Source organism: Penicillium alfredii, assembly GCF_028826965.1.
Source record: "Penicillium alfredii strain IBT 34128 chromosome Unknown utg000011l_segment0_segment0, whole genome shotgun sequence".
NCBI lineage: Eukaryota > Fungi > Ascomycota > Eurotiomycetes > Eurotiales > Aspergillaceae > Penicillium > Penicillium alfredii.
The window spans coordinates 1,355,277-1,375,759 of record NW_026622708.1 but is presented as its reverse complement, the minus strand read 5'-3'; the positions used below and the strand labels follow the sequence as shown (position 1 = coordinate 1,375,759).

General features: G+C 51.8%; 15 protein-coding genes across 15 annotated transcripts; 7 read left to right on the top strand and 8 right to left on the bottom strand.

The window, feature by feature from the left end:
* Positions 1-139: 139 nt before the first annotated feature.
* On the bottom strand, positions 140-1,451 carry NUU61_008921 (lipase family protein; the record flags this gene model as incomplete). The annotated part of the gene is made up of 2 exons (XM_056659446.1): positions 140-1,165; positions 1,227-1,451. 2 exons carry the CDS (start codon positions 1,449-1,451, stop codon positions 140-142), a joined length of 1,251 nt encoding a protein of 416 aa, XP_056507739.1.
* Positions 1,452-1,797: 346 nt separating this feature from the next.
* On the bottom strand, positions 1,798-4,003 carry NUU61_008920 (mitochondrial distribution and morphology protein; the record flags this gene model as incomplete). The annotated part of the gene is made up of 3 exons (XM_056659445.1): positions 1,798-1,929; positions 1,988-3,195; positions 3,250-4,003. 3 exons carry the CDS (start codon positions 4,001-4,003, stop codon positions 1,798-1,800), a joined length of 2,094 nt encoding a protein of 697 aa, XP_056507738.1.
* Positions 4,004-4,267: 264 nt separating this feature from the next.
* On the top strand, positions 4,268-5,137 carry NUU61_008919 (pre-rRNA-processing protein PNO1; the record flags this gene model as incomplete). Its single annotated transcript, XM_056659444.1, has 3 exons — positions 4,268-4,334; positions 4,386-5,026; positions 5,081-5,137. 3 exons carry the CDS (start codon positions 4,268-4,270, stop codon positions 5,135-5,137), a joined length of 765 nt encoding a protein of 254 aa, XP_056507737.1.
* Positions 5,138-5,344: 207 nt separating this feature from the next.
* Positions 5,345-6,185, bottom strand: prs3 (proteasome core particle subunit beta 6; the record flags this gene model as incomplete). Its single annotated transcript, XM_056659443.1, has 2 exons — positions 5,345-6,032; positions 6,088-6,185. 2 exons carry the CDS (start codon positions 6,183-6,185, stop codon positions 5,345-5,347), a joined length of 786 nt encoding a protein of 261 aa, XP_056507736.1.
* Positions 6,186-6,537: 352 nt separating this feature from the next.
* NUU61_008917 (HCNGP domain-containing protein) lies at positions 6,538-7,379 on the top strand (the record flags this gene model as incomplete). Its single annotated transcript, XM_056659442.1, has 2 exons — positions 6,538-6,612; positions 6,669-7,379. The coding sequence occupies 2 exons, from the start codon at positions 6,538-6,540 to the stop codon at positions 7,377-7,379; spliced, it is 786 nt and encodes a 261-aa protein (XP_056507735.1).
* A 327-nt stretch (positions 7,380-7,706) lies between these two features.
* Positions 7,707-8,348, bottom strand: NUU61_008916 (uncharacterized protein; the record flags this gene model as incomplete). The annotated part of the gene is made up of 1 exon (XM_056659441.1): positions 7,707-8,348. The coding sequence occupies one exon, from the start codon at positions 8,346-8,348 to the stop codon at positions 7,707-7,709; it is 642 nt and encodes a 213-aa protein (XP_056507734.1).
* A 421-nt stretch (positions 8,349-8,769) lies between these two features.
* pre4 (proteasome core particle subunit beta 7) lies at positions 8,770-9,684 on the top strand (the record flags this gene model as incomplete). The annotated part of the gene is made up of 3 exons (XM_056659440.1): positions 8,770-8,799; positions 8,854-9,001; positions 9,080-9,684. The coding sequence occupies 3 exons, from the start codon at positions 8,770-8,772 to the stop codon at positions 9,682-9,684; spliced, it is 783 nt and encodes a 260-aa protein (XP_056507733.1).
* Positions 9,685-9,863: 179 nt separating this feature from the next.
* On the bottom strand, positions 9,864-10,876 carry NUU61_008914 (fumarylacetoacetate hydrolase family protein; the record flags this gene model as incomplete). Its single annotated transcript, XM_056659439.1, has 3 exons — positions 9,864-9,996; positions 10,061-10,782; positions 10,862-10,876. The coding sequence occupies 3 exons, from the start codon at positions 10,874-10,876 to the stop codon at positions 9,864-9,866; spliced, it is 870 nt and encodes a 289-aa protein (XP_056507732.1).
* Positions 10,877-11,002: 126 nt separating this feature from the next.
* Positions 11,003-11,356, top strand: NUU61_008913 (uncharacterized protein; the record flags this gene model as incomplete). The annotated part of the gene is made up of 2 exons (XM_056659438.1): positions 11,003-11,083; positions 11,252-11,356. The coding sequence occupies 2 exons, from the start codon at positions 11,003-11,005 to the stop codon at positions 11,354-11,356; spliced, it is 186 nt and encodes a 61-aa protein (XP_056507731.1).
* An 890-nt stretch (positions 11,357-12,246) lies between these two features.
* Positions 12,247-14,229, bottom strand: NUU61_008912 (uncharacterized protein; the record flags this gene model as incomplete). The annotated part of the gene is made up of 1 exon (XM_056659437.1): positions 12,247-14,229. One exon carries the CDS (start codon positions 14,227-14,229, stop codon positions 12,247-12,249), a length of 1,983 nt encoding a protein of 660 aa, XP_056507730.1.
* Positions 14,230-15,147: 918 nt separating this feature from the next.
* Positions 15,148-15,994, top strand: NUU61_008911 (ATG3/ATG10 family protein; the record flags this gene model as incomplete). The annotated part of the gene is made up of 2 exons (XM_056659436.1): positions 15,148-15,720; positions 15,800-15,994. The coding sequence occupies 2 exons, from the start codon at positions 15,148-15,150 to the stop codon at positions 15,992-15,994; spliced, it is 768 nt and encodes a 255-aa protein (XP_056507729.1).
* A 122-nt stretch (positions 15,995-16,116) lies between these two features.
* NUU61_008910 (U2 snRNP complex subunit MSL1) lies at positions 16,117-16,782 on the bottom strand (the record flags this gene model as incomplete). Its single annotated transcript, XM_056659435.1, has 3 exons — positions 16,117-16,392; positions 16,446-16,659; positions 16,709-16,782. The coding sequence occupies 3 exons, from the start codon at positions 16,780-16,782 to the stop codon at positions 16,117-16,119; spliced, it is 564 nt and encodes a 187-aa protein (XP_056507728.1).
* A 15-nt stretch (positions 16,783-16,797) lies between these two features.
* NUU61_008909 (uncharacterized protein) lies at positions 16,798-17,099 on the bottom strand (the record flags this gene model as incomplete). Its single annotated transcript, XM_056659434.1, has 2 exons — positions 16,798-16,928; positions 17,018-17,099. 2 exons carry the CDS (start codon positions 17,097-17,099, stop codon positions 16,798-16,800), a joined length of 213 nt encoding a protein of 70 aa, XP_056507727.1.
* Position 17,100: 1 nt separating this feature from the next.
* On the top strand, positions 17,101-18,368 carry NUU61_008908 (WD40 repeat domain-containing protein; the record flags this gene model as incomplete). The annotated part of the gene is made up of 4 exons (XM_056659433.1): positions 17,101-17,323; positions 17,390-17,976; positions 18,038-18,275; positions 18,328-18,368. The coding sequence occupies 4 exons, from the start codon at positions 17,101-17,103 to the stop codon at positions 18,366-18,368; spliced, it is 1,089 nt and encodes a 362-aa protein (XP_056507726.1).
* A 424-nt stretch (positions 18,369-18,792) lies between these two features.
* Positions 18,793-19,984, top strand: NUU61_008907 (zinc-binding alcohol dehydrogenase family protein; the record flags this gene model as incomplete). Its single annotated transcript, XM_056659432.1, has 4 exons — positions 18,793-18,945; positions 18,998-19,119; positions 19,179-19,723; positions 19,773-19,984. 4 exons carry the CDS (start codon positions 18,793-18,795, stop codon positions 19,982-19,984), a joined length of 1,032 nt encoding a protein of 343 aa, XP_056507725.1.
* Between the last annotated feature and the right edge of the window lie 499 nt (positions 19,985-20,483).

The following is a 20,483-nucleotide window of genomic DNA, read 5'->3' as shown; positions in this document are numbered from 1 at the left end:
TTAGCATGTACTTCAGAATGTTGCCATAGTTCATTCCTTGGCCATCAATGACAATCTTCGATATATTTAAACTCCTGTGCAGATGTTTGCCATGCCAACTTAATACCAGGATTGAATCTAAGCCTAACTCAAAAGAAATTCATCCAGTCGGATCCCCGCCCGGAATACACAGACCAATCCGCCAGAAGTAGTCGCGGTGGGCACAGAAGAGCTGCCAGATTCGATATCGCGCGGGAATAGACCAGTCCCAGTGGATAGAATGCAACAGGCCGTTGGCCTGGTTTCGGTCGCAGTCTGCAGGGCTGCTTCGACCGCGACTCGTCCGCTGCCCTAAGATGACTTGTTTGGCTTGGTCTGCCGTTTCAAGGTCCACGTCATCTTGGCTGGGTGGACAGCTGGAGACGCTAACAGGCCTGTGAATACTCGGGTCCATCTTTAGGGTTCGGAGAAGGTCAGTGGTCTCTGGCCCAGCAATGCAGCGCGGGTCACAATTCCCGACGCACGGCTGGAGATCTTCAATGGAGGGAGGTAGGTCCTGTTTAGAGATAAAGATTTCGCCAGCATGCGCCTCGTAGTCCCATTCCTGAAGCGGAAGCAGAGGCACCGGGTCACCAACGTGAGTGACACGGCGGAAACGTAGATGTTTGTCGCGCGGTGAGTCACTGGTTGCTTTGCTGTGTTTTGAGGAGAGCTGGAAGTGCTGATTGAGAAATTGGACAAAAGCCCCATTTCCGACCATCGGCTCTCCAAATGACGTCACCTGCGGATCCCAGCCCTTCAGGCGCATTTCGAGACCAGCCAGCGCTGCGACAGCGCCCCCGAGCGAGTGACCCACGAGAGTGACTTCGTAATCGGGGAACTTCTCCCGCGCCGCTGATACAGACGATAGCACTACGGAGCGAGTGTTGAGCCAGGACGTCATGAACCCGGCATGCACTGTGCAGTTTTCGCATCGCGGCGCTGAGGGGAGCTTGGTCCCATTCCTCTGGTCATGGCTGTCGCCGGGGTAGGGCACGTATGACTGCGGGTAGGCCAAGAGGTCGATGATTGTGTTTGTAAGAGAGTAGGTGCCACGGAATGCGACGAGGATGCGTTTCGGAGAGGGTGGGTGAGAGAGGGCGACATAGCCACACGAGTCGGATAGAAGAACTCCAGTATTCCAGGTCTAGTCAGAGCAGCCGTTAGAAGATTTGCGGAATGATCAAGCCGGAAATTAAGCAGCTCACTGTCACCAGCTCCAAATCTGGAAATTCGGCACAGTGGCTGAGACACTGGAAGGGCTTTTGAATCCCGGTAGTACCGACACAGTAGGAGATGTCAACCAGCCGTGCCAGTTCCTCGAGCGAGTCGAAGAGTTCGTTTGACACTGTCCACTTGCTTTCATCCCATGCATTAGTAGATGTCCAAAAACTAAACCCAAAAATACAAAGAAAGGCGAGAAGACTCGCCATGACAGATCATGATAGCGCGAGAGTTCAACCCTTGGAGTGCGGAGAATCCGGGGTAGATACCCGACTGCAAAGAATTAGCTAATTCAACAAGACCACCTGATCAATAAAACACCCGGTCACGAAAAACATAGGAAAGAAAAAGATAATCGAATCGAATCCAATATAAAAAGTACGATGGTAACTGCGGGTGTGTACTTGTGGATACAATCGAGGCAACATCTACATGTCTAAGAAATCACGAGAATAAATCGATGAATGGAATGACCCGGGACTCCCACAGATGCAACCGCCATATAATACAACCAACCCTCCCGGAAAGAGAGAACGCCCAAGAGAAATACACAAGTCAGGCGATGTTACCCGCCATTCCCATAAAGATGGCCTGGGCGGCCAGCTGAAGGGACCAAAATCCGACTTTTTTAAACCGCCTCTTCCGGGCTTGATCATCTACCACATCGCGAGCAAAGGCATCATAGGTCTTTTAACATGATTAGCACTGAACTGGGAAATGGGAAACACAAAGAGGGGACACTCACTGCAGCTGACAGGTCATCCATCAGGCCGCTATCAAAGGTGGTCCAGCTGCCGTCAAAGTCTCCGACGCGCTTGACCAGGCGGCAGTTGATGGGAATAAAAGTGCGTTTTGAATTGATGTAGGCGACAATTGGGCGAATGAGTGCGTTGTTGATGTAAGAAAGATCCCGGGTAAAGATGGGAACGACTGCTCGCACGTTGTTGAGATGAAGGCGTAGGTCCATGGCAAGGAATCGCCGATTTGCACTTGATGCAGATTCCGATTCCTCGTCAGAACGCTGAGGTAGAGACTCCGAGTACTGGTTGGACGTGACAGTGGCTTCCAGTCGGTCGTAGAAATCCGTCATGACCTTGGCCAAGCTTTCGTCGTTCTCCGTGGGGAACATGATGTCGGCAACAATGTCGACGGTCCCCTCGTGGATCCAGGAAAACGGTCCCGGGACACCACGGTTGAGGTGGTCAATATTAAGCCCATCCACCCGGATTCTGCTGTGTTTTTTCCAGGGGCTCGGCCTGCCATCTTCTCCGGTGCCATCGTCCAGTTGAGCACCAGTAAAGCCGTGGGTTTGGCGAGGATGTATGGTGAATAGTGAGTTGTCAAAGGACCCGGACATCATGTTGGCAGAAAGAAAATCATAAAAGAGCCATTGCTTCCGCAACTGAGGAAGGTCGCATGAGAAGATGCTGACGGAAAATGGCCGAAAATCATCGGGCTGATAGATTGTAACCAGCAAATCATCCATTTTGAAGGAGTCTATTTCAAAATCACCAGGATTGTGTTCATGTCGATAGGACTTCGGGTCTAAGTCATCATCCGACCAGTGAACATATCGGCGGTCGACGACACCTCGGATTCCCTTCACCTCGACATCACGAAGCAGACCTTTGCCATTGAGCCACTTTGCAAACGACAGGGTGACGTTCACTGTCTCAATCGATAGGTCAAACTGTGTGTAGTTGGTATCTTCCTCTTCGGGCACGAGCTGAGGATCTTCTGACCCCGAGTCCCCACGAGCGGCGGCGGCGGCGGCGGCAGTCTTGGGCGAGCCTTTGCTGACGTTACCAGTACCTTGGCCTGGTCGTTTCGACACAAATACATTTTTGAACGTGATGACGCCATTTTTCCATTTGGGCACGATTGCGGATTCGAAGACGACCTTCACTCCGGACGACTTGGTGAGATAGTTGCCCACCCATCCTGCTAGTGTTTCTGTCGAAAGAGGTCAGAAGCCAATGTCGTGCAGAATATCAAATCCAAACATACCCTGAGCAAAGACTGTGTTGATTGCAAGAATCAGTAGCGAGAAGAAGGTCGTAGTTCCCAGCACTACCCAAACCACATGGCCCAGCAGAACCCATGAGAATAACGCAGTGATCTCGTCTAAATTGAATGGCCGCACGCTTCGTATAGAAAACCACTTAAATCGCACCTTGAGGCGCGACCAAAACCCATTCGCGGCAGCCAAAAGTTCTTCCTTGGTCGGTCGATGTAAATGAGGCATATGCGGCAAGCGATCCATCAAGTGGCGATTACTGGGCGCGCGGTAATAAGTTTCCTGGGGTGGTTTCGTTGTAGATGATGCCTGGGTGGTGGCGTGTTTGTTGGGCTGCTCGACGGTTTGGGAGGAAGGGTCGTCATCATTGTGTACTTGAGGGTCTCGAGCAGGGTTGGCGCCTTTTTTGTCATCGTGTGATGTATGCAAAGCTCGTTTCCAGACATGCTGGGATGCAATCGCTCCCGGGGGAATGATGCATGCTGCACTGGTCTCTACCGCAGCTGAACTGGGAGACACGAGGACGAGGAATCCTCCAGAGGCGAATCTTCTGGTAAGGTGAGTGGGTTTCCCGGTGGAAGTCGAAAGCCGCTTGGGGTGATTGACAAAGAACGAGTTGAAGAATGTCCTTGGACTCGAAGTACCGGGGGTAGAAGAGATACGATTTGTTCGTATGCGGCCAAAGAATGGATTTGCAGTTTCCCAGAAATGGGCATATAGCCGACGTCCCAGATTGGCGGACATCGTTGCCTTTACATCCTGGATCTCCTAAAAAGAAAAGAGAACAATGAACAAGAGCAAGTCACGAGAAAGGGCTGTGAATCCAAGATATCGGGAGTGTCGAAGCTCAGACGGGAGCGAAAGCAAAAGCATGAAATCATAGGGGTTTGTCTTGTTTGCACCACGAAAATCCACACGTTTTTTTGCGGTGGGGGGAAGGACTGATAATTTCTGCGATAACAACTTGGGTCTTTTTTTTCTTTCTCTTTTCTAACCACCCCAACAACCATGCCGGCACCTACAGCTCTTCGCCAACCAGAAGCCCCGGCGCTTCAGCCTGCAAATTCTGCACTCGGTCAGTGGAAAATCTCAATTGCGGGAGTCGCAGAAGCTGACTGTTAAATAGATCAGGACGATGAGATTTTGATTGACGCCCAGGGAACGCTTGAAGAAGGCTCCTCGAATCCTGTCGCCGAGTCTGCCGATGATAATGAGATGCGCATTGACGAAGAAGGCCGTCCTGTTTTCACACCAGCCAAGGACACCAATACTGCCTATCGGATCGAGACACGCAAGGTTCCCGTCCCACCACACCGCATGACTCCCCTCAAAGCAAACTGGATGAAGATCTGCCCTCCCATTGTCGAGCACCTAAAGCTGCAAGTCCGGATGAACGTCAAGAGCCGAGCAGTGGAGTTGCGCACCTCGAAATTTACCAATGACGTGGGAGCCTTGCAGAAAGGCGCGGATTTCGTCAAGGCCTTCACACTCGGCTTTGATATCGACGATGCGATCGCTCTCCTCCGTCTTGATGATTTGTACATTGAAACTTTTGAAATCAAGGATGTGAAAACTCTTAACGGAGAGCATTTGGGCCGCGCTATCGGGCGCATCGCGGGCAAGGATGGAAAGACCAAATTTGCAATCGAGAACGCAAGTCGCACAAGAGTTGTGCTCGCCGACCAAAAGATCCACATTCTTGGCGGGTTCAAGAACATCCATATTGCACGAGAGGCGATTGTTAGTTTGATCTTGGGTAGCCCTCCGGTAAGTCCCTACATTCTGCAGAAACTTGGGGTCTCTTCTGCTCATACGTAACAGGGCAAGGTTTATGGCAACCTTCGAACGGTCGCATCACGAATGAAGGAGCGCTTCTGATTCCCACGACTTCTGCTATTTCATCATTCGGCATGGTGGGGGCGTTCTGGAGTACTGGGCTTAACGATCATATGGGCATGACATAAGATGTAGCAATCTTTAAAATAAAAAGTCTTCGTTGGTTTTTGATTATATTTGAAATGACCAAGGCATGGGACAAAAGTTCGTCGTTCTTGTGTTCAGCGGTCATCAACAATGACCCGCACTCTAATCCTTCTTCAACGGGTGATACACTTCCTCGACCCCATCTTTGGTGATAATCATCACTTGCAGGTGATCACCGACCTCGATATGTCTCTCCACAGCACTCGTAAAGGCATCCCGTACCAGTTGCTTGACGGTCTCTTGGGGGAGAGGCTCGGCCTTCTTGGGTTCCAGTGCGTGTCCCTCGCCGCTTCCCGGGATATATTGATTCTTGAAGTTGACTTGATTGTCCAGGAAAGGCATGATCAAGCTTGAAGCAGCACCGGCAGCTCGGCACTGCTCCCTCTCATACGAGCCCACGGGATCGTAGCTGTAAAGAGCACCCTTGCCCTCCTCATCCAAGCCGGCCAGGATTGCGTGCACGTAGTACGGGAAAAACCGCTTCTGGTAGAGAATTGTCGACAGTCGCTGAGCACAGGCTCCGACTGACATGGATTTCCCATGTTGATACTTGTACATCTTCACCACGGTGTCCAGCCGTTCTTTGAGGGCATTGCCGTCGGCGGCGAATCCAACAACAGAAAGGAGGATATGAGCTCCTTCCCCAGTTTCATCATCTCCGCCAATCTTGAAGACTTTGGGAACCATGCGGGAGTTGATGTTGTACCCTGATGTGGAGCGGGTGTCGCCGGCAAGGATAGCGAAATCAGAGCCCGTAATGCCCAGGGTTGAGCCACCGTTGTCAGTGTACCTAGCATCAAACCATTAGCATCAACAATAGAAATGCCAGAAAGGCTGAGACATACGGATAAAACGAATGCTCTTTAACGGGGGCAGCTGTTGGTTGAGAGAAGGAGTAGCCGATGGTCTCACCGCGAGACGGGTGATCCATGAGAGAGGTCATAGTGGAAGGAATGATGTTGGAGTAACAACTGGGTTTTCCAGGAGCACCTGCAAGGAATTAGAAGGGCAAAGAGGAAGGAAGATGATTTGACGAGATCCAGTGACGGGTGAAGCAACGCAGACGTCTGACGCGATGCGGCAGCTGCCTTCGCTTACGTAACGCTTCAGCTCCCGCCCGGCAGCTTCGATGCTTCAAATATCTCTCGTTCCTCTCGCGATTCCACACAATCCTGATTCCGTCTCTGGTCAATTTAGATAGATCAGCAGCTGGAGGATCTCTACTGGTTGAAATCCACTTAGCCTCGCCTTGCGATTGACCCAATTAGCCAAGATTTGGACATATCTCCGACACCATGCTCGGCCTGGGTGCGTACGACAGCAGCAGCGAGGACGAGGTGGAAGCCAAGGTTACCCCGTCAGGCTCAAAGGTATGAGGATCTCATTGTTTTCCCCATACATATGCTGTTACTGAGCTATTCAGTAGGGTGATAAAGGGCCCCCAGTTGCAGCCTCGCCCACGAATACAGGTACACCTTCATCCGAGTCACTGGGGTTGATTCCTTTCGCGCTAACTTCGGCCTCAGTTCCGACTCCAATCCATCATGAACGCGGTCGGCCACTGTCAACCGAGGCCACCCATAAACTTCCCAATGGCCCTGTTCTCGGACCAGCATCTATCGAGAGAGTGCAGCCCTTAGAAGCTGAACAGTCGGCCAATGGTCGCTCCTCCCCATTCGCGGCATCACGGACACTTATTCAGGATTTGACACTACCTCCGGTCCCCAATCTGGACATCCCTCTATCACCTCCTGGGTCCCCCGATCCTGCTGCGAACGCAAAATTCGAACATTTTCTCTCACTGAAGAAACAAGGTGTACATTTCAACTCCAAACTGGCGAGCTCTTCCTCGCTGAAAAACCCAAGCTTATTGATGAAAATGATGGACCATGCCGGTATCGGTGAGCGGTCCCAATACGACACGTCCTTGCCAGCCGACGTATGGGATACTTCTACATTACCTTTGTGGGGCTTTAAGGAAGAGCTTCTCAAAACCCAGCAAGACCTTCGTCGCCAAATGGAAGATAAAAAGGCTTCTGGTCAAAGAGACACCATTGAATTTGTCTCTGGCTCTCCGGCGGCCAGTCGTCTAGGGCCCGCATCCGATTCAGAAACAAGAAGAAAACCTCATCCTTGAGCGAGCGATATTTATCATGGCTCAATATCACTTTTCCAAAGGTTTGGACCTTGGAAGTGATTCCCCAGAGGCCTGAAATGCGAACTGGCAGTGTTGGGCCCACTTGCGCCGCGGGGTACACTGATATTCACGAAGAGCTAGCACAACTCTTCGCCTTGTATGAAATCAACTGAACCATAGATGCCAAAATCGCGACCAACAGAAGGGTCAGCGGCGAACATACATTGTGGCGGCCCCAGGATGGAAAAGACTACATATCAAGCGGGAGGTTCTCTCGGGGCAAGGACTTGAGCTGTGCAACACACATGAAACATGGAAGCAGACAGTCTACCCCCCGCCCCCGCCGCCGCTGCCAGCCCCGCGATTATCCCGCCGTTTATCCTTCTCATACATGGTCAGACAAGAAATGAAGATCATCGTATCAAAATTCTTCCCGTATTCGACCATGACCTGAATCTTCCCGCACTTGTGATAAGTTCTTTCACTTGTGAAGACCGCCAGGACCTGCTCGGTCTGCTCATCCACCAGTTTGTAGTTGCGGTCACTCCACCACTTAGGGGGCGCCGCACCGTCCACTGCGACGGTACGGGTTCGTTTCCACCAGAAAGAGCGTCGCTCGCCCGGGCCATCGCCCAAAGAAGGCAGGGTCATCTCGAATCGGTACTTGGAGCCAAGGGTGTTTTCCCGGGTCATATCCTCCCATTGGACATTGTGAAGGTCGTCAGGGTCCCCGAGGCCCAGTTTGTAACTGCCGGAGAGCTTGAGAAATTTGCAGACCGCTACAACCGGTGCTTGATTGTTGGCTCCAGCGTGAAGGATGAGGTCGGGCTTGTTGGGAGTGAACAAGGAGACTTCCCCGTGGCAGAGGGGCTGATCATCAGACTTGATATCATAGTGCCTCTGGAAGGAGGTTTTATAGACGTGATACAGACGCGAGGAGCTCTCCAACTGAAACTGAGATTCCGCCATCCCTCTGTGAAAGTCTTGAATAAGGATATGATTTAAGCTGAAGGGAGTTGAAGTAGGGAAAACTTTAGATACGAACTCGAGGGGTGGCGGTTCCGGCGGCTTTCAATTGACCCGCAACGTGGAATTATGGGTCAAAAAGCGTGTTCAGGAATGGCATAATAAATGTCACATAGGCATCTTGAATGAATTGCTCTCTCTAGTAGAACCTACTTACTACCATGGATATACCTTCGATACTCCCTAGTCCTGGAGGTAATTATTTTAGCGGCACTATGTATGCTTAGTCAGCGTGGAGCTCTCGTCAGCTCTCGACTGCCTAAGCTACCGTATCGTCATCGCTCTTCCACCCTTTTCACTCCCCTCTTCGCTGGACCTGTCTTCGAAATTTGCTCGCTCTTGCGTTCTACCTGCTCTGCCCATTATGAATCACTTTCCTGAAGCTTGGGGTCGTGTATGCTGATCGCCTCTCCAATCCTCACCGTCCGTTGCTAATGATGCTTTGTAGCCCAGAGACGATGTTTACGGCGCCTACAACCATTCATATCTTCAGACCTCCGGCCCCAAGACACACACTATGTCGCCGGCTGTGACGGGAACGTCAGTGGTGGGCATCAAGTTCAATGGAGGCGTGGCTCTCGCGACCGACAACTTGGGTATGTTCTTCCCTTGGTTGACCATAAACCCGCTACTCTCACTGTCTCGGCATCTTCAATTAACACGCTACCATCTAGCATCGTACGGATCTCTGGCCCGCTTCACTGACGTGAAGCGCCTGCGTGTTTTTGGCAACCAAGCGGTGGTTGGGTTCGGCGGCGATGTATCCGACATGCAATACATTGACCGTCTCCTCGAATCCATCGATATCCGGGAGAACTACTCGACCCATGGCAACATGCTCAACGCGAAGAACCTGCACACCTATCTGGCTAAGGTCTTCTATAAAAGACGCTCCGAGTTCAATCCACTGTGGAATCACGTCCTCGTCGCAGGTTTCGATGGGGAGGGAAAGCCGTTTCTCAGCTCGGCCGATCTCCTGGGGACAACATTCTCGGCCCCGCACCTGGCGACGGGCTTCGGTGCCCACCTGGCGGTCCCGATTCTGCGCCGGTTGTTCCCGGATGAGAAACCCATCGAGGAAGTCACCCGGGAGCAGGCTGTGTCGGCCCTGAAGGATTGCTTGAAGGTTTTGTTCTACCGGGATGCTCGGAGTCTGGACAAATATTCGATAGCAGTGATCACCCAGGAGGGCATTGATCTGAAGGAGGATGAACAGTTAGAGAGTCAAAGCTGGGCTTTCGCCGAAAGGATCAAGGGGTACGGGGCCCAGACGAACTAGACCTGTCTCATGTATACTGTTCTTTTCGTTATCTTCCATGAAATGCACACGGGTTTAAGGGCGCAAAAGATTTGGCATGAAGCAGGTAAAGGCAAAAAAATATGGACGAAAAGTGAACGTATATACAATTTCCAAAGCTCGCGGAACAACAGACTTTGCACTCCAATTGGAGATGCAGTTTACAGCTTCGGGCCAGGTTTGTCATAGACCACCCGGTTCACACAGGAACCCACTCCCTCCAGCGACACCTCGACAGAGTCGCCATCCTTCAGCCACAGGGCAGGCTTTCGGCCCATACCCACACCTTGGGGGCTGAACAGATCCCTAGTCAGTACCTCCAGGGAATCGGTTATGGGAGCAAAGGGGAAGTACTTACGTTCCCGTGAAGATCAGATCTCCAGGCAAAAGGGTCGTGCCCTGGGACAGGAAGGCGATCGTCTGAGCCACGCCGAATATCATGTCCTTGGTAGAGGACGACTGAACGGTCTGGCCATTCAACTTGGTCGTGATCTGGAGAGCATTTGGATCCGTGATGACTTGGGAGGAGACAATGCCCGGTCCAAACGGGGCCCAACCATCGAAGCCTTTCCCAAGTCCCCACTGTCCGCCGCCCCGTTTGATCTGCCAGTCTCGGTGGGAGACGTCGTTCCCGATGGCATATCCCAGGACATAATCCAAAGCCTTGCTTTCCGGGACATTCTTGGCCTCTTTGCCGATGACAGCGACCAGCTCACACTCGTAGTCCAGCCCCTCACCCTCCTGGGCGAGAAGGGAGACGGGGATATTATCTCCCGGGCCGGCGATCGAGGTGACTGGCTTGAAGAACAGCACGGGATATTTGGGAATTGGCAGGTTTGACTCTTTCGCGTGCTGCTCGTAATTGAGCCCCAAGCAGCGGACAGTGCCGATGTCCTGGCGCGCCAACGGCGCCAGGAGCATCCGCACTTCGGCGACCTGGTCAGTCACACGATACGGACCAAAGATGTCACCCTGGATGACTCTGGCCTGAGTTACCTTGGCAATGTCGTTCACTCCTGATGGGAGAAGAGCATCGCCGTAGTAGATGTGACCATCTTTAGCCAAGAAGCGGATGAGACGCTAGTAGAGAATCAGCTGTGTTCCATTTCTATGGTTTTCATAAATCAAAGAAATAGCCAGTAGTATTCATAATACTCACTGAAAAAGTAGCCATGGCTGGGGTTTGGAGATGTCCAAGAGCAAGACTGAACAAGACGGGGTAGATGGGGCTCCATTCGGCCGGGAAAGATCGACACCCGGCGGAAACCGGAGTTCTCCCTTCGCATCTTCCTTTGCCATCATGGCGCGACTCTCCGGTCTCCAGCGGGAGGTGTTGTCACTCTATCGTCAATGCCTGCGGGAGATTCGCAAGAAGCCTGTGGTAAGCAACTCTCCCCTTCTTTTGAGGGACGCGCTACATTTTGCTAAGGCGGATTTTCCTCCAGCCATCCCAGGCCAACTTCCGGAACTATGCCCGGTAACCATGTCTTTTTTTTGTCCAAATTTGCGATGTCTGACTGACATGCGTAGGGCCGAATTTGACAAGCAGCGGTCGGTCAGCAAGAAGGATTTTGGTGCCGTCGAATATCTCCTGCGCAAAGGCCACCGCCAACTGGAGATGTATGCCTCTCCAGGAATTCGTAATATCCGATGAGTTTTCTGGTTGGTTTCTCATGATTTTCATTAATGAACTAGTTATTGATTTGCTTTTGTCCTGCTAACTTCAGTCATCACTCGAGCAGAGTTGGGGTCCTATATCTCTTGATGTATATGTTATGCCAATGTGTTTATCCGTGTATAAAGCCACTTCTTAAGATTTCCCCAAGAATTGCTCCCAGGGCATTGTGCATTGTTCTTGAAAGTCACTTGCGCGCTACCGCATTTTGATTTACATGATATTTGTTCTGACAGACTATTTCTCGGACAGGCCATTTTTGTCTATTACTAAGACTAGACAGAGCTACGTAGGTACCTATCAAAGATGATAAGACCTATGGCCTCTTTGCTCCTAAGGGTCTAGAGAACACACATAGATACGAATATGAGAAATGCCCTGAGGACATGAAAGGCATGATAAAATATATATGTATATACATAACTAGAAGTCTACGCTGACTAAAAGGCCAGAGTAGACAAAAAGGGCAATAGAGATAAAGAGATATACACTCGTGAACTACCTAGCTATCTACCCGAGATAGGCCAGTGACCGCGGTTCACATTCTCCTACCAAGTCATATTCAACCCGATCACATTCAATGACCAAGATTTCATGATTGCCAGGCCCCATATCCACCTGCTGCGAGCTCCAGGGATATCCTGCCGAGTGGCTCTTCACATTGACTTCTCTGATCTCAGAAGCCAGAGAGACAAAAAAAGGGTATACCCGTGAACTCCATAAACACCTCAAACGTACCCAAAAACTTTTGTAGAACCAGATAGAAAAGGCCGACAAAAAAAACAACAACAACAAAACACCGAAAACCGTAGGACTGCATTGAAGCGCCAACAACGAGAAATCAAGAAAAGAGAAAAAGAAAAAAGCCGTCAAAGATTAACATCTGTCTGTGGGCGTGCTTTCGTCAACCGGCGACGGTGACAATTGTGGTTCCGGCTTCGAGACCGGCCACGATGGGCTTCGGAAAAAGACCCTTCAACTTCCTCCTCCCCATCTGGATGGTCCGGGGAGAGTATAGTCGGCAGCGGGGGAACATCGACGCCAGGTTTCTGACTCCACACCCGACCGCCCGATCTACCCCGGGAACGCACTCGCGAGACCCACATATCGCTAGGTACGTGAATGCGATGCTCAGAAGCAGATCTGCGAAGTTGATCCTGGGCATCTGTACTCGTCTGTTGATAGCTAGACGGCATGTCGAGACCCGGCGAGTAGCCGGAACCGTGCGTGTCATTCAAAAGGCTCGTGGGAAACCAATCTCCATTCGAAGAACCACGCATCAAATCCGGTTGGCCTCTTCGGGAAGGAGGATATGGTAACACCGCGGCAGAATGAGTGGAGTCAAAACTCGGCTCGTGCTGTGCGGAGTACTCTGTATATCGGGGAGCACACAACGTAGACCGTCGCGCTCGCAAACTGCTTGGAAAGAGCGTACTCGAACCACTTGGGTCATACCAGAGAGTTGACGTTGGATGCAGCCAGTGTTTGTCCCCAGGCGGACCCTCGCGGAGACTGAATTGGCGCACCATTTCGCCGGGTCTGCTGAAGCTTTGGTCATTGGAGTTCCACAAGTTCCTGGGACTGTCGGTACTGCAGGAGCCAGACGTCTGCGAATCAAAGGATCCTCGGGTGCGGCTGTGTGGGAAAGAGCGGACCGAAGTTGCAGAGCTGTAGCCACTGTCCGATTTATTGAGTGATCGGGATCCTTGGCGACCAATGCCCATGTCCACACTATCTTTCTCCAGCTGACTGTTGCCGCTGTCAGAGGTCCTTGCGTCGTCGGACATTCCAATCCCCTCATCCTCCGGGTCCCCAGAGAACAAGGATTTGGCATGAGATGGGACAGCAATAGTGGGTGACTTCTCGAATGAGAAGGGACTGCCCGGGGCGTCGTCAGATCTCTTGACATCGAACCCCGATGGAATCTCCAGCAGAGACCCTTGCGGGCCCATCGCTTCGACACCCCCAAGACCCAAGCCAGGACCTGGGACGTAGGGCTGATCCAACGGAATGCGTTCACTGGGACATGGAGAGGCCGAGCCATTGACCACCCGTAGGGATCCCAGCTTCAGCGCTCCAAGTTGAGTATATCGCGAGTCAGAAGGGCTGCTCGGCCGTGCTGGAGGTGGGACCGGCAATGGGGGCCTTCGACGAGGAGGTAAAGGCCAGTGCAAAACTGTTGACTCCGCGGAGTCATCGATGGAGCTCTCCGGCTCTCCAATCGGTGATGGGACCCGTCGAATTGCACTTGTGGTTCGTCGAGTAGCAACACCCGGCCGTGTCAGTAAGGATCGTCGGCAAGTCAGCGAGAATCGCTGGTTGCCAACCACAAAGTGCGTATTGGAAGATGTTCCATCTTCAATTCTGCTGTCGTAGACAGCATGTCTCTGTCGTTGGGGAAGAGCCTGGATGGAGTTGGATCTTCTGGGTTGTTCTGGAGCCGAGAATCTCGAAGAAGTGCTCACGCATTCGGGTTGATAAGAAGCTCTCCTAGTGGCAGGACTAACGGACGAGCTTGGAGAAATCGAAGACGGATCGGGACTTTGATCATAAAGACACGAACTGTGAAGATTGCTGTCGTTCTCAGACACCTCTGATTCAAACAGTGTCGGGGGAATGTCCCGCTTCTTTGGACCACTAGTTCTGGTCTCAACCGAGGGACTGGGGATGTGGGATCCAACCCACGGGTTCTGCCATCCGATCAGCCCTGTGGCAAGCTCTGGGGGTTCAACCTCGGGGCAGGCCAGAGGCACCGGGTTGGTGTTTGAGAGAAGGCTCTTGGTAAAGGGCTTAGAAAGCCGGTTGGAGCGGCGGGTCTCGTCTTTGGCTGGGGTCGATTGTGAGATTCCCATGACTTTTCCCAGACGCCCGGTGCCAGACAAGTAGATTGAGATATTCCCAGGCCAAGGTTCAAATTAAGAACATGGGAAACATGGGGTGAAGGCCAGATGATATACAAACGAGCAACGTTTCTCAATGACGGTTGCCCAGCACGCAGCTGTCTGAGCAAACGAAGAATGGCCTGCCGCGGGATGGGGGTCCAAGCTTCTCTCTGAGCGTCAGATAAGATCGGATCCCGGGCAACTGACGTCAAACCACGCCCGAGTGATGCCCACGGAGAGATCAATCCGAGCCCCAAGCTCGTACTCCAGCTGGGTTGGGAATTTGGCGGATGATTAGCGGACTGAGGGTTTCCCTGCAGGAAGCGCGGAGATGATGGAGAAGACCCGCGTTTCAAATTGGGTGAGACTCGCAGGGCGGTTGGACCAGCGAGACGAGGGGGATAGTTTGGAGGGTTACGCCGAAGCTGGGATATTCACAAGCGAATCTACTCCGTAGATCACGGAGGATTATAGACAATGGAAGCACGAATACAGTACGAGGGAAAAAGCAGGAGAATAGACGAAAAAGGAAAAAGGGGAAAGAGAAAAGGGAAAAGCAAAGGAATGTCGAGAAGAGAGAGAGACATGATAGAAGACATCGAGGCAACATTAAAAAAGAGAGAGAAGATGCGTCGAATGCACCGCATGCGGGAGGGGTCCGCAAGCGGTGGAGGTGACTCTCCGATCGTCACAACCTCACATCCCCATTGTTCTCTTCTTACCTTCTCCCATTTACTTGATCCGGCCATTTCATCATTTTCTTTTTTATTTTTCTTTTCTTTGCTTTGATTTTGCTATCTGATAACTCCGAGAACATTCAAACGCGTGGAATCATCCAAGACTCTTGTCTGCTTTCGGAACCCCCCCCCGTGGTTGACATTCGCGTGGATGCTATCTGCTTTTCCGGTTCTGACGGTGGAGGAGTTCGATGCAGCTTGTCGAGCGCTGGTCGAAATGGCCCCCAAGGAAGGGGGCTGGTCTATGAGACTCGTCACAACGGTATCCCTGCCCTCTCATGCATCTACTGATGGGGTTTTCTTTGGACCTGGAAGGCTGATAGGAGTGTTCCTTTTTTTTTTTTTTTTCGAATTCAACTCTACTAGACAAATGGTACCAGCCTCAATATCACACAATGCATCCCGGAGGTCCCGGGCGAACAACTGGCCGATCCTTCCCAAGAGACTTTGGAACATGATCCGGTCTGCTATCTTTGCTTCAAGGGATATGTCTACCTGTCCTGACTCTTCACCGCAGGAAGCTCTCATCCGTGATCCCAGCCCCAGTTTACACATAGACTATAACATCCAGCTTTCGCCCACATACCGGGTCCCCGTCTTATATTTTGCATTGCGGTCAACCCACGCCCCACTAGGGTTAGATGCGGTCTACCAATATGTGGTACCAGAGCAGTATAAGAAAGAACTCAAGAGTGTGGGAGTAATGGGTGGGATCAGTTTCGGCGTATGTGCCCTCTCTTCTCGGAGACTTCGTGTCAGGAGCTCATCTCTCTTTTTTTTCTCTCTCTTTCTCTCTCTCGTAGTACCATCCAGATTCTGGTGCCCCGGCCTTTTTCGTCCATCCATGCAACACGGCGAATGCCATGGCGCATACTGCGGACGCACAGAGTGTCACTCCCGCGATATACCTTCTCATTTGGCTTGGTCTAGTGGGTCATTGCGTGAACCTGCACGTCCCACGCGAGTTTTTTGCCCAAGACGGGACCAGCCCGGCCTGAAGGAACCTTGCATATGCAGCGAGTGCTAGGCGAAGATTTCGAACTTTGTGTTTTTTTCTCTCGTGTCAGTCAACCCACCCCAGCAGCGGCCTGTGAATTGGCTGCGTTGGATGGAGATATGCTTAATCCTCGTCCGAGGAAGCTTCCATAGGCACGTCGCTATCCTCTTCCATTGGGGCTTCCTCTTCATCGCTTTCTTCCTCACGAGCTCGTTTCACTCCATGCGCTTCTCCATTGACCTCGGTCGGTCGTGCGGGAATTGCGCCCGGAGGACCGCTGAAAATGGACTTTTGGAGATCGGTGGAAACGCCAGTTGGGCCGGCGCCGGCGGTGGGTGCAATATATGTACCACGGAGTTTGGCCATGACACTAGAAGTTCCCTTGGCATAGACAATTTTCTAAAAGTTCCTGGTGAGCGCTAAAGTCGTTACAACAAGGGCACGAAGCGTACCATCTGTTTGCCGAAAAAGTCAAACCCCTGAAGCGCACGCATTGCCTGGGTACTGGCCTGAATGTCCTTGAACACAACATGGGCCTGGCCCCGCATCTTTTGGGTTTTCATGGCCACGACGTCGAGAACGGTCCCATACGTGGAGAAGAGGGTGTAGAGTGATAGTCGCAAATCATACTTCCGAAGCTTGTCGGGTAAATTGGTACAGTAAAGCCTGCAGGATGTTTAGCTTCGAAAAACAGACCCATTGTAATCGAGCTCACGTTTGATTCGGCGGTCCAGTAGCCACGGCCTTGCCGTCAGCACCTCCCGTCACAGATGCCCCCTTGGACGCCATTTTGGTTCCGGACTGCTAGAACGCTCTGTCCAATTGTAGCGAGGTGGTGTATTCGAGGACGAGCAGGCGAGCCGGTTTAGACTGCGAAATAGAGCTCAATGGGTCGTCGGGGTAGCCCTGGAGGAGATCAAACCCGCGCGAGAAAGCTGTTTGCGGATCATGTGACCCGTTACATAAGACAAGGGCATCATTGAGGAAAATGTGGGTAATCATGTGACACTGTCCCACTTGTCACCTCCGCCCGTGTCCACTGGCTTGTTGTCCCGCATTCCCCCCAAACCCACGACGGTAGAGAGCTCCTCCTGTCGTCCCCTCATCATGGCCGCACCTCAGGTTCACCATCTATTCCACTCCCCAATTGCAGACCACTCGTTTTCGTCCGATAAGCAGACGCTTGCTGTTGCTCGGGAGAACAATGTGGAGCTATACCGCCCGTCAGGCAACAAGTTCTCGCTCAGTGATGAACTAAAGGGCCACGAGAAGACGGTTACTGGGGTTGATATTGCCCCCAACAGTGGCCGCATTGTGACCTGCTCTCAAGGTCCGTCTTCAAGCACTACTTGTGATCGCTTGTGATCGCTAATTGAACTGTCGAGTCACGATATAGACCGTAACGCATACGTGTGGGAGCAGTCCCCTTCTGGCTGGAAGCCTACGCTGGTTTTGCTGCGAATCAACCGTGCAGCAACCTTTGTGCGATGGTCTCCCTCGGAGCAGAAGTTTGCCGTCGGGTCCGGAGCCCGTGTGATCGCAGTCTGCTACTTTGAAGAAGAGAACGACTGGTGGATCTCGAAACACTTGAAGAAACCAATCCGGAGCACCATCACAACACTTGCATGGCATCCCAATTCCGTGCTCCTGGCCGCTGGCTCCACCGACTCCCATGCGAGGGTCTTCTCGAGCTTCATCAAGGGCATCGATACCCGCCCGGAACCCAGTGCATGGGGAGAGCGTCTGCCCTTCAACACTATTTGCGGAGAATTCCTGAACGACTCAGCAGGCTGGATCCAGGGGGTTTCTTTCTCCCCAAGTGGCAATGCTCTGGCGTTTACGGGTCACGACAGCAGTGTCACGGTGGTGTACCCGAGTGCGCCGGAGCAGCCTCCACGGGCCATGTTGAACATCTCCACCCGCCTGCTGCCGCTCAACAGTCTCATCTGGAACGGTGAGAATGAAATCATTGCGGCTGGTCATGTAAGTTTCTTTCTTCCATCTATTCCCGTTGGCCATGTTGTTGATGCCGGCATGGTTTTAGGACTGTGAACCGTTCCGCTTCCGTGGTGACGAGAACGGATGGCAACTTGCCGGCTCGCTGGAGAATAAGTCCGGGGCTGGAGCAGGTCCTCGGGAAGAGTCTGCCCTGAACATGTTTCGACAGATGGATCTCAAGGGCCAAACCCAGGCGGATACTAAGCTTCAATCGACCCACCAAAATACCGTCAACACCGTGCGGGTCTACGGGGAGGCCAACGGGCTTGCGCGCTCTTTCAGCAGTAAGTTCACTCTCATTGCCTCTGGTATGCATGTCACTAATCAGTACCATAGCCAGCGGAGTTGATGGTCGTGTGGTGGTCTGGTCTACCTGAGCCCAAATGAAGGGTCGAGATACCACGAGTAGAATCAATGAACATATCCATAGATCCACCCGTTATGAAATAGGGATTGTAGAGATTAGTTCTCCCTCCTTCTGAGAAATCGCCAGCTGCCTTTGAAAGATCGTGGTCAGCCTTTGGGCGTTTTTGATGGGTGAGCGTCAGATAACCGGTCGGTACGTGATTATGGACCAAAGTCCCACCTGAGGTCAGATAGCTTATGAATCAACTTCATCGGGGCTGTCTTCCAATACTATCGATCATTGGGGGCGTTCTGGTGATTAGCAATCCTCAAGTCAGCTTTTCCAGGCCATTTGAAATCCACCGGTCTCTTCCTTGGTATCCATGGTTCATCTCTATATAACTCAAGCTCGATTCCAGCTTGTGCTTCATTTACCAACTTCCAATTCCCCGAGAAATGGCGAAAATGGCACCAATTTCGAACCAGGCAGCATGGATTCCTGCAAAGTCAAGGCCTCTCGAGGTAGGACCTGGCCCTGAACCAGACCCTTCTGAAGACGAAGTGGTTATTCAAGTTGCCTACGCCGCAGTGAATCCAACCGACCACATGGTAAGAACCGTTGGAGACATCATTCTGGCCAGCAACTGAACACCGCGTGTAGATGCAAGACCAGCCCTACTTTGAATTGCAATATCCCTTTATTTTTGGCACCGATGTTGCCGGAACGGTGGTTCAACTTGGCTCCGGCGTGACTCGATTTCAACTGGGCCAGAGAGTGATCGGGTAACTTGGACCGTCAAGATACATGTCTATTCTGATGACCTGTGATTAACGTTTCTCAGCCACTGCGATAGTCTCCTCACTCGAAAGGCCACCAATGCGGGATTTCAGCTGTATACTACCTGCCGGGAAATCCTGGTGTCTGCAGTCCCCGACTCCTTGCCCCTGGCCAACGCTGCCGTACTCCCTCTCTCGGTCTCCACGGCCGCGAGTGCCTTGTTTCACCAGCTCGAGCTCCCATTCCCATTGCTGGCGCCCAAACACACCGGCAAGACGGTTTTAATCTGGGGTGGGAGCTCATCGGTTGGTAGCTCGGCTATCCAACTGGCTCTTGCAGCGGGCTTTGATGTCGCAACGACTGCCGGTAGCTCCAATCATGAGTATGTCAAGAATCTTGGGGCTACTCATGTCTTTGACCACAAGGAGCCCGGTGTCGTTGAGAAGATTTCCAAGGTCCTCAAACCTGGCGATGTGGTCTTTGATTGTATTAGTAGTCCAAGTACCCAGGTGGCCTGTGGGAAGATTCTTGAAAGCATCGGGGGTGGAAAACTCCCTGTGGTGTTGCTACCCCGAGAGCCGTTCCCTGATAATGTCCAAGGGGTCTTTGGTATGTGTCGTTCAGCATGCTTGGAGCGCTGTTGCTGATGTCTGAACAGTGAATGGCCTGGCTCCAGGGATGTTTGCCTTGAATGTTGGTGATGCTGTCTGGTGCAAATACATCCCACAGGCTTTAGCGAGCGGCAAGTTTCAGGCCAAGCCAGATCCAGAGGTTATTGAAGGAGGGCTGGAGAAGGTCCAAACAGGCATCGATCTTCTTCGACAGGGCGTCTCCGCAAAGAAAGTGGTGGTAGAGATCTCGAAAGAGTAATTCATGCAACATAAGAATTTATCCTACCTATGTTTCTCTATGACCTTGTTGGTGGACCTTGGAATGTATAGTTTGGGAAGTATACCAAAATCTGGCATGACCGATGTAGGGCTACATGAACTATGTATGAACTATACATAAACTATATACACCACGAACATGACATCATTCAATCCCCAACGGCCGAGATGTGAATTGGAAGAGCAAACCTTGGAAATCTGGCAGTCCTTGCCATCCCCATGGCTCATCACTGCTAGATGAACCAGAATCATAAGGTACAGCATTTTTTCTCTTTCCCACTCTCTTTCTATCTCTCACACTTTGAACCCAAAGAAAAAAAATCCAAGAAACCTCCAAGATGAACTCTACTAGGAAACAAAAGAACCATGTCGAGTTCTTGTTGAATGGTTCGCCCCTCCGCTGTCACCGATCACCCTGTGGCTCCACCGGGGGTTCTGCGTGAACTCCATCTGACTTGTTCTTTTGCTTCTTCGAACCC